Source organism: Capra hircus, chromosome 5 (genome assembly GCF_001704415.2).
Source record: "Capra hircus breed San Clemente chromosome 5, ASM170441v1, whole genome shotgun sequence".
Taxonomy (NCBI): Eukaryota; Metazoa; Chordata; class Mammalia; order Artiodactyla; family Bovidae; genus Capra; species Capra hircus.
The window spans coordinates 29143135-29155095 of NC_030812.1; the positions used below are offsets into that span (position 1 = coordinate 29143135).

At 39.7% G+C, this 11961-nt stretch overlaps 1 protein-coding gene across 6 annotated transcripts in view; it reads right to left on the bottom strand.

The window, feature by feature from the left end:
* Positions 1 to 10838, bottom strand: part of LARP4 (La ribonucleoprotein domain family member 4) — a 67579-nt gene extending 56741 nt beyond the window's left edge. For all 6 annotated transcript variants that reach the window (XM_018047796.1, XM_018047798.1, XM_018047797.1 and 3 more), the window contains exon 1: positions 10687 to 10838. In XM_018047796.1, coding sequence (XP_017903285.1) covers positions 10687 to 10704 — 18 coding nt within the window. In that variant the 5' untranslated portion in view covers positions 10705 to 10838. The remainder of the gene's footprint in view (positions 1 to 10686) is intronic.

The window sequence follows — 11961 nt, forward strand, 5'->3', positions numbered from 1 at the left end:
AAGTTTAGGGCATTTTATAAAAAATAAAAATGAAAACTGGGAAATTTTCACCCATCTCACAAGGAAGGATAGTTACCATTTATGAGACACTGAATTCATCTTCATAACAACTACATTAAATTTTCTCATCTACATTTTTCAGATACAGAAAAACTTTACCTAACTGTAATATACCCAGCGTTATATAGCTAATAAAGACAGAGCCAGAATTTGAACCTAGGCTGTCAGGAGAGTGCCACTACACTGCAGCGGCTCTTAGCCACTATACTATAGTGCCTCAGAGAAAACTTTAAGACAAACAGTTACACTATTTAAGGAATATTGCACATCTCCTTACCAAGCCAAACAGACCCTGGCCCAAAGGCAAGTTAAGAGTGGGTAACAACACAGAAGAAATGGATACAGAAAAAGAACTACCAGATAAGAACTAGAGTACTCAGGGCAGAAGTCAATTGAGCTCTGCAGTGATTTCTATCTTAGGGCCACGGTGCAACTAACTTCCAGCTAGAAAAAAAAGAAAAATGGTAGTCTGTGCAATAAAATTTACCCCTTATAACAAAGCACTTATCCTAACTTGAGTTATTTCATCTGCAAGCTCCACAATGGCAGTGACCTCACCTACGGTTTACTCTTCTCTAGCATCCTGAACAGGAGATCAACAATAAACTTTATATGCTATATGCGAGTTTCTTAAACTGTAGTGCTCATATAAGAATCATCTAGGGATCTTGAGAAAAAGGAAGATTCTAATTCAGCAGTTCAGAGATAGGGCAGAGAGTTTGTATTCTAACAAGTCCTGGGTAAAGAAGTTTGCTGAGGCTCACACACTTTCCAGCAAGGGAACTGGACCACCCTAAGTCATATGTCAAGTTGTCAAAAATCAGGATTCACTTATTCCACACCCAGAAAAAAACCTTAAGTTTATTCATCAATAAAGCGATAACTGCTGGTCCTCCACTATCAGAGGAAAAGGTAAGTTCCCTAAATTCTCACTACTTCAGTCAGATGACAGATGATGATTGCTTAAAAAAAAAAAAATGAGGCTGTCATAGATTACCAGCTTAATTTTTGGAGTTATGGATTGCTCTAATATATAATCAAACAGACTACTTACAGAAAGTTCTACTGAGATTAATGTACCACTTTATTGTTATAGATTAGGAACCCAATTGATAAGTATTTAGCATTTAAATAGTCATCAAAATAAAGAAGGCAATGCCAAAGAATGTTCAAACTACCACACAATTGCACTCATCTCACATGCTAGCAAAGTAATGCTCAAAATTCTCCAAGCAAGGCTTCAACAGTATGTAAACCAAAAACTTCCAGATGTTCAAGCTGGATTTATGAAAGGCAGAGAAACCAAAGATCAAATTGCCAACATCCTCTGGTTCATAGAAAAAGCAAGAGAATTCCAGAAAAACATCTACTTCTGCTTCGATGATTATACTAAAGCCTTTGATTGTGTGGATCACATAAACTGTGGAAAATTCTTCAAGAGATGGGAATACTAGACCACCTGACCTGCCTCCTGAGAAATCTGTATGCAGGTCACGAAGCAACAGTTAGACCCAGACATGGAATAATGGACTGGTTCCAAATTGGGAAAGGAGTACGTCAAGGCTGCACACCGTCACTCTGCTTATATAACTTACATGCAGAGTACATCATGAGAAATGCTGGACTGGATGAAGCACAAGCTGGAATCAAGACTGCTAGGAGAAACACCAATAACCTCAGATAGGCAGATGACACTACTCTTATGGCAGAAAGCAAAGAGGAACTAAAGAGCCTCTTGATGAAAGTGAAAGAGGAGAATGAAAAAGCTGGCTTAAAACTCAACATTCAAAAAACGAAGATCATGGCATCTGGTCCCATCACTTCATGGCAAATAGATGGGGAAACAATGGAAACAGTGACAGACTATTTTCTTGGACTCCAAAATCACTGCAGATGGTTACTGCTGCCATGAAATTAAAAGACGCTTCTTACTCCTTGGAAGAAAACCTATGACTAACCTAGACAGCATATTAAATAAAGCAGACACATTACTTTGCCAACAAAGGTCCCCCTAGTCAAAGTTATGGTTTCTCCAGTAGTCATGTATGGATGTGAGAGTTGGACTATGAAGAAGGCTGAGTGCCAAAGAACTGATGCTTTTGAACTGTGATGCTAGAGAAGACTCTTGAGAGTCCCTTGAACTGCAAGGAGATCAAACCGGTCAATCCTAAAGGAAATCAGTCCTGAATATTCATTGGAAGGACTGATGCTGAAGCTGAAACTCCAATACTTTGGCTACCTGATGTGAACAGCTAACTCACTAGAAAAGACCCTGATGCTGGGAAAGATCGAAGGCAGGAGAAGGGAGAGATGACAGAAGACGAGATGATTGGATGGCATCACCGACTCAATGGACATGAGTTTGAGCAAGCTCCAGGAGATGGCGAAGGACAGGGAAGCCTGGCATGCTGCAGTCCATGGGTTTGCAAAGAGTCAGACATAACTGAGCAACTGAACCACAACAAAATACCAAGTCATTTTACTTCAAATTGGTCATCTTAAAAAGCCAACAGCTAATTATACAAACGAGCTCAAAAAACCCTCAAAACTCAAATATCAAAATAATCCTTTATGAAAAAGGATAACTTTTAATTTCTAGTGTGTACAATCAAGTCAGTAAACCATTTGTTATGGAAACTGAAATGAGACTTATCTTTCATAAGTAATGTGAAAGAAAACTCACATATATTTATTGTGTACCAGACACTAAGTGCTTTACATTGACTGTCAATCCTCTTAACAACTCTTTGAGATAGATAAGAAGTACAATATTATCTCATACTTGAACATTATCCTGAATTTACAGATAAGAAAACTGAGAAACATGTGTTAAACAGCCTGAACAAGGTCCACTAGAAAGGTGTCTAACCTGAGCAGGCAGCCTGGCCCCAGAGTCCATGTTCTTAACCATTCTTTCATGCAATCTTTCATATAACTGTATCTTATCATTATTACTCAGCCACTGCCCTCCTATTTTTTTCCTTCCTCCAACTCAAAAAAATAGAATAACCCTATTTCCCTTAGCTAGCTCAACTGTAATTCTCAATGCCTTCAACAACAAATACTTTGATATCAACTTAGTACACTATCTTGCCTTTTTAATGATATGGGGAAAAAACTTGCCAACAAGCACACAGTGAGCCTCTAATCTCTTCTGAAAAAAATTATCATACAAACCAGGACATTTTTGAGAATAAAATGGGACAGCTGTTCCAGAAAACAGGTGTACACAATGACTGGTCAGGTCAAAACGGGAGGTATGGCCAATTTTACTTCTTTTGTAGTTTGTTTATCCAGTGGTATGAAAATACTGCCCAACTCTACACTATATAAACCCTGGATTACTTCTGACTTTTCCATCCTGACACAGAAAATACTCTTCTCTTTCCTCAATAATATATAAACCAAACAAAACTTAATTCCACATCCTTGGCTCTCTGCCTATGCTCATACCATATTCCTAGTAATATTCATCTAAAGTATTCCTCTGTCTTTAATTTAGAGCCAGTCATCAATATATAGAGAGAGGTTTTCTAAACTAAAAATTGGTTCAAATGTTTTGACAAGGCAATAGACAAGACAGGAAGCATGAGTATGTGATATTCAAATTTCCTTTCCTTACATTTACTTACACTTACACATTAGAAGGGTTTCCCTGGTGGCTCAGATAGTAAATAATCTGCCTGCAGTGCAGACCTGAGTTCAATCCCTGGGTCAGGAAGATCCCCTGGAGAAGGGAATGGCAACCCATTCCAGTATTCTTGCCTGGAGAATTCCATGGACAGAGGAGCCTGGTGGGCTGCAGTCCACGGGGTCACAGAGAGTTGGACGCGACTGAGAGACTAACACACTATACACTGGAAAAAAAAATTATTTTTCCAAAAGAGCAAATATAAAGTGTCTATGTGCACTTTATCAATTGTATTTCTTTAAATATTGCACATAAATAAGTCTGTATTTTAGCAGACTGCAGTCTTCATCCTCATTTTTAAAGTTTTCTTTGCCCAATTAATAGTATAACCAAAGTATAAAAACTTTAAGGTAATTAACTGCTTTGCCTTACCAAGAATCAGAGCAAATTAATAACAAGCCTAGGATTAGGTAGAACTCAAAGATATATGTCTCTCTCTTTTTTTTTTAATATAAAAACATTTATTTTAATTGGAGGCTAATTACTTTACAATATTGTAGTGGTCTTGCCATACACTGACATGAATCCGCCACAGATGTACATGTGTTCCCCATCCTGAACCCCCCTCCCACCTCCCTCCCCATCCCATCCCTCTGGGTCATCCCAGTGCACCAGCCTCGAGCACCCTGTATCATGCATCAAACCTGGACTGGTGATACGTTTCATATATGATAATATACATGTTTCAATGCCATTCTCCCAAACCATCCCTCCCTCGCCCTCTCCCAGAGTCCAAAAGACTGTTCTTTACATCTGTGTCTCTTTTGCTGTCTCGCATACAGGGTTATCATTACCATCTTTCTAAATTCCATGTATATGTGTTAGTATACTGTATTGGTGCTTTTCTTTCTGGCTTACATCACTCTGTATAATAGGCTCCAGTTTCATCCACTTCATTAGAACTGATTCAAATGTATTCTTTTCAATGGCTGAGTAATACTCCATTAAATCAGTGCTATCACACAGCAGTTTTTGCAATAAACAGTGCTACTACTATCATGCAGTTTTAATAAATTTCCCAGAAATATCAAATATATGAAAGTAAAAATTTTAGTCATTTGGAAGGCCATATCCTGGACAATTTTACATAATGACACACTTGCTGTGATGAGCAAATAATAATGTCTGTCAAGACTTTAGCTAGACTGTATTGCAAACAAGGTTTACTGTATCACATAAACACCACTAACACAACCTAAATAGCAGAAGAATCACTCTCAAACTACAGATAGGAAGCTGCTCAAAAAAAGTCACTTGCCTCAGGTCATAGCTAACATTTGATCCCAGGATTCCAAACCAAAACCCTTGCAAAAAATCATAGTGCAAAAGTTTACAACAGAAACTGGAAACCTCCCTCAAGAATGAACTTTAAAGAAAACACAACTTGAGCAAAACGCAGAATATAGGAATGATAAATTAAAATGCTATAAGCACTATCAGAGCTAGAGTCATTTTTCATTTCACTTAAGAATACTCGAAGCGGAAATTAAAAAATCTTTCTTAAGACTTCCCAATGACAGCTCCACTAGATTCTCCTTTCCTCTACTTTCTGCTCCTCTGCAATACAGTCGCAGACCCCATCTCTAACCACAGGGTCAAAATCTTTTTTTTTTTAAGCTCCTAGGTATGATGCAGTGATAAAGAATCTGCCTGTCAACGCAGGAGACACAGGTTTGATCCTTGGGTCAGAATGATCCTCTGGAGGAGGAAATGGCAACCCACCCCAGTATTCCTGCCTGAAGAATTCCATGGACAAGAGGAAACTAGCGGGCTACAGTCCACGGGGTCGCAAAGAATCAGACACAACTGTGCAATTGAGCACATGCGCACACATGCAAAGACCAAAATTATAGATTTGAAACATTCATGTCTAGTACTTAGGATCATTTCCATCAGCTGGAAAGTAATATGGAGCAGGGAGACAGCCTGAACAAATCCAACCGGATAGAAAACAGTTGAATACCAATACTTCTCATTTCTAGTTTTTCACATGTAATTTGAAGCACCTCGAGGCACTTCTACATCTTTATATTCACTTCTGAGCATGTTATTCCACTTCTCACACTATGAAAATAGAAAATAATTTCTACTTCATTTTCAATCCATTACATCTGAAAGTATTTCTTTGAAAATATCTATCCATTTAAAAATTCTGCATCCAGAATTTTCCAATAAATATTCCAAAATCAAACTGTTCAAAAACTTCTCAGCCATTTACTTATTACTTCCTGGCAATCAGTTCACAATTTGTGTAGACATTTTCTTTTTTTCAGTCATTTTTGAAAAAGCATTTTCAGTCGGTTATATCTAATAACTTTTTATAAATACAAACCTATTTAAGCTATTGGGGAAAAACTGAATACTGCACTGAGGGTAAAAGACACAAAACTATTCATAATTACTGCAATACAAAATTAACAGCAATTTTTACTATTAAGGCAAATATGTCACTTATTTCACATTCTAAGGCTAATCTAAAACTTAAAATGTTATCACCTAAAAAAGCAGAAAAATTTACAAGTCAGATAAGTTATTTTTAAAAATGTGAAAGGGACATCCCCTGGTGGTCCAGTGGTTAAGAATCTGCCTGCCAATATAGGGGACACAGGCTCAATCCCTGGTGCAGAAGATTCCACGTGCTGCGGAGCAACTAAGCTAGTGTGCCACAACTACTGCGCCTGTGAGTGCTACAGCCCATGCTCAACAGGAGAAAACACCGCAATGCAAGTCCATGCACCGCGACTAGAGAGTAGCCCCCACTCATCACAACTACAGAAAGCCTGCACAGCAATGAAGACGCAGAAATAAATAAAATACTTTTAAAAATTGTGTAAGATCTGGGGGAAGGGAGAACAAGGATTTACTGCTTAATGTGTACAGAGTTTCAGTCTTGCAAGATGTAGCTTCTGGATAGGGATGGTGGTAGTGGTTGCACAACAATGTAAACACTTGTAAGTACTTAATACTACTGAACTGTATATTAAAAATGGTGAAGATGATACATTTTATGTGTACTTTCCATAATTAAAATTATTTTTTTAAAAATTATGTGAGAGTATTAAACATCTTTGAGTATTCATTTTTCGGGAAAAACTCAGAGACAGAAATCCAATTAAAACATTGCCAAACAACTAGAGCAGACATAATTGGCTGGAAATATCGGAGGGGGGAAATGATCTGAAAAGTGAATAAAACATTAGCAAACCATAAAAATATGAAAATAACTGCAAACTGTCTCCTCAGTGCTCAAAAATTAAATAACTCAATAATCACCAGAAGAACACTGCACATTGCTGTTTCAAACTCTCGGAATTTTTGTAACCAAGTATGTTGGAGCACCGGAGAAGGCAATGGCACCCCATTCCAGTACTCTTGCCTGGAAAATCCCATGGACAGAGGAGCCTGGTGGGCTACAGTCCATGGGGTCGCTAAGAGTGGGACACAACTGAGAGGCTTCACTTTCACTTTTCACTTTCATGCACTGGAGAAGGAAATAGCAACCCACCCTAGTGTTCTTGCCTGGAGAATCCCAGGGACAGGGGAGTCTGATGGGCTGCCATCTATGGGGTCGCGCAGTGTCGGACACGACTGAAGCGACTTAGCAGCAGCAGCATGTTGGAGCACGTTTGACAATTTGGTATATTATCCAAAAAGTTTTTACCTCTACCCAAAGACAGACGCTGTATGTGTCTACCTCAGAACAGAGGTGAGATAAAAACAATAAATTACTCAAGTCTGTATAGCCCTTTGTCTACAAGATCAAGTTTTTAAAAAGTTACATCTTAAGTATTATTTAAAATAGGATTCCTTGTCTGCCTATAGATTTCTACTGCAGTAAAGTGCAATTTGAAGAGGCCACGGCAACCCACTCCAGTATTCTTGCTTGGAGAATCCCTATGGACAGAGGAGCCTGTCAGGCTACAGTTCATAGCATCGCAAAGAGTTGGACACGACTGAGCAACTAAGCACAGCACAGCACATACTCCAATTCAGAGTTCTAACTCCAGCTTCAATAAAACTCACTAGCTGCATGATCTTGGGCAAGTTTCTTTAATTTTCCGTGACTTAGTTTATCTCCAAAAGGGAGAAAATAATGCTACCTACCTCACAGGTAGTTTTGAGTTGATGTATATGAATGTATACATGCAGCAAGACTTAAGAGGCCTAACACACAGTAAGCACAATTTATGTGTACACCACTATTATTATAGTATTATCATTAATATCCTGTATCCCACTGATTCCAGTTATAAAATAATTAAGCTGGGGTCTCTCCAGAAAAATGCATGCAAATAAAAGATTTTGAACACAATTGCAGAGGACTCATCGATCCTGTATTAGAGAACTCCTATTCAAAGCAACTTAGTTTGTAGTCAAGTGGTTATTAATCTCCTTGGACCTTTTCAGTAGTCCAATTAACCTATTAATCTCTTCTCAGAATATTTTTAAGTGTATGAAATATGCAGAACCACAAAATAAATTATAGTTAGCAAAATATTTTAAAATGTCTACTTTAGTAATAAATGTGCTTCTTCACTAATAAATTAAACAAGACTTCCTCACATTTAACAAGGAGCAATACACGTAAATATTTCATATCTGCAAAAATTGTAATATGAAATGAAAACATTTCTCAGTGCATCCATTTGAAATGTCAATAATTTTTAATTCTTTTCAATCCTAGATTTCAATTAGTAGCTAGTGAAAATAAATAGGTAATTATTTTTTTCCCCTCAACCCAAGTTCTGTGTTTAGGGACCCAGATTAGCAACCCTCCGGTCACTGGAAAGTAAGCGTAAAAATAAGTTTTGGAATCAGTGACTTGTGTTCTAGAAGTCAGACTTCAGACTTTAGCCCTCACATTATTTACACCTGAATGACCTTGGACATCAAACTTCGGTGCTTTAGTTCCCTCATTTAGAATAATTCCTAAATCATGAGGTTACAGGGACTGAATATTAGTTAACAAAATGCCAAAAGGCCAGTGTGTTATATTTTACTGATTTTAATACCATGTAATTAGACCCAAATATTTAGTGCCATTGTTAATTTTCAGGAAAACTCATCTGTAAAAACAAAAAAAAAAAGAAACAACAACAAAAAACTAAAAGCCAAATACTGATTCACAAAGAAAATGATTAAAGAAATATGAGTTATACGTAACATTGAGAGTCATGATCTGGCATCAGAATGACCTGTATCTAAATCCCAGCTCTACTATTTTAGGTTTACTAAGTTATTTAACCTCTCACCTCAGTTTTCTCATCTGTAGAACACTGCAATGTTGTTTTAGAAATAAGAGAGGTTCAGCTTAAGCTGTCAATAAATGGAGCTATTATTAAGGTTCACGTTTTAACAAAGCCAAAGCCATCAATTTTGAACTCAAAAGTTTGTTTTGGAATTCATCTTGATATAACTGAAACTTCACAGTCTTTTGCCGGGTAAAACACATACAACTTAAAACCCGCAGCATTTGTTTGGCGTAACATTCCTAATACAAACTGGCGCTGTTTAAAATCGTATCTGATTTCTTATTCTGCCCAAGGAAATCAGTGAGGATTAGAAAAACAAAACAGATTCAATAACTTAAAATCTCTTCATGATGTACTTGGAATGTTCCAGTGAATGTTTATTATCAATGTTGAAATATTCTAAAAGGTAGCTGCCTCTTTAAAATCCAATTATCAGCTACACAGTCGATTTAAAAAAAAAAAAAAAACCGTAGAAGCACGTATTTATGTCGGAATATTATGGACTAAGATTCCTCCCTTCGTCTGAAAGAAACCCGCCGTAGACTGGCCCTAGATCCCGACCCATTATACAACCTGTAAATTCCTTCTCTCATTGAAAAGATTCTTTTTATGGGCATAGTTAACAAGTGCCAAGTTGCGAAGTTGCAGCTTTGCTGGTTTGACGTTTTCACAATGCAAGAACAATACGATCTGGAATCTACTCAAACCATTAGCCAGGCAGTCAGCTGATGCTCACTGCACACAAGAGAAAGAAATAAGAGAAATCGAACCTTGTATTTATGTAAAACAGGTATCCACTACCTTTAAAACTAAAACAGGCCAACAACAGATGTTCCGGTTAAAGTAATAAAAGTGCTGTAGTCCATAGGGTCGCAAAAAGTCGGACACGACTTTGCGACTGAACAACAAATTGTTAAATAACAATACCAAAAAAAAAAAAAAAAAAAGCTTTGCCCGAACTAGGTTTCGCTCGTTCTTGGAATTTTTCCTGTAAAAGGCTCTTATCCGTTCATAAAACCGGTCCCTCATCACGGAGTCGCTGCCTGAGTTAACTTTTACAAAAGGTCAAAGCGGTGCCTTTCAAGGCTTCCAAATCCTACAGGCTTTCTCCTCCGTTCACAGTAACTCGCTTTCCACCCACAGAACGTTCCAGAGACGAGGGAGGGGAACAAACAAAATTTGGTGGGGGCTGCTAGAAACAGGCTTTCAACTTTCTTTTCCAAACACTTAGACGGAATTTCACCTTCCTCCCTCGGCGGCCCCACATGTTGCTCGCCTGCTCCCAGAGGGCCGCGCGAGGCCTCACTTCACCCGGAACGCGCCCACCTGATTACCCTTCTCTCCCCAGACTCCGCCCTCAGCCCCCCCACCCCCAGCTCGCCTCCTTTAGGAGGTCCATATGGGACGCTTTCCCCTTCCTCCGATCCTCACGCCGCACCAGACAAGCCTCGATTCTCCACCTCCGGTTCTCCCCACCCAAGGCACTCGCCCCCCTCACAGCCTCTTGAAGTGCGGCGAGCGCGCAGCGCGGAGCCGCGGGCCTGCACGGCCCAGGTGCTGTGTCAGCCTGTCTGCCGGCTCCGCGCCGTGTACGGCCTGGAAAGTCACATGGCGCTGGGACCGGCCGGCGCCTCCACACTCCAGCTCTCCTCAGAGCACGATGAGGTTCCCAAGTCCACTCACCTCCACGAAGAGCAACATGTCTTCCTCCGCTCGGCCCAATCGTCCTCGCCGACGCGACTCCAACTGGCTTACAGGCCCGAGCCCCAATCGCTAGGATAAGGACACTCGCCTGGCCCCTCCACCCGGCAGCGGACCCGGCTCCTCCCCCGCCGTCAGCCGCTGCGCCCTGACCCGCCCTGTCCCACCTCCCTTGAAACAGCAACTGTTTCCGGCTCTAGAGAACAATTGCTTCCGGGAGAAGAGAAAATCCTCGGCGCGCTCAACTTTTGCACTACCTTTTCCAGCCGCGGTTTGGACTGTACTATCATCTGACATGGGGGTAGGGGGGATGGAATCTATCAGAGGAAGGCACCATTCTGTGCCACGGGGGTGTGGAAAAATTTTACGGGCGCATTTTATCCCTGGCCCATTGCAGAGTTACCGTAATAATTCCGCAGTTTCTCATAACCCAGGACCTAGATCTGATAAAAAGCCGAGACTGTGCAAAGTGTTCTGAAAAACGCCCGGCCCTACTGAAAAGGCGATGACTCGCAGAAAAAAAAGCAGCAGTAATGGTAAACATATTAACAGCAACCCGTTCACATTAAAGGCCTGGCACTATTCTAACTATTATATGTGAATTAATCTAAACAATTCAACGCAGTAATACTGTTATCCCCATTTTACTGTTGAAGGAGCCCTCTAGGGCTTCCCTTGTAGCACAGTTGGTAAAGAATCTGCCTGCAGTGCAGGAGACCAGGGTTCAATCCCTGGGTTGGGAAGATCCCCTGGAGAAGGAAATAGCAACCCACTCCAATATCCTTGCCTGGAAAATCTCATGGGCAGAGGAGCCTGGTGGGCTATAGTCCATGGGGTCGCAAAGAGTCGGGCACGACTGAGCGGCTAACACTTACTTACTGGGAGAGCGGGTTTCCCTAAGACACACATTCAAAGAACTTTGCCCCACGTTCTCTTGAATCAGGTACCCACATCTTTGCTTAGTATGTTATTTGATAATATTAATACTTAGTCTGGATAGCCTCTTCATTGATGTCCTGCCATCAATTCAAATGAAATACAATAAAAACATTTTTAAAATTTATCTTTATAATTATGTTAGGTGATCCAAATTCTTTATCGTCTTTAGCCACACTTACTACGATTTATCCCTCCCTTAACAGTCCCACCTCTATATCTTAACTCAGACATTGTCGTTTGAAATAATCATGTCTTGATTTTCAATAAATTTTTTCTATTACATTATTTCAAAAAAATCTTCCTAAATTGAAGGTTTCA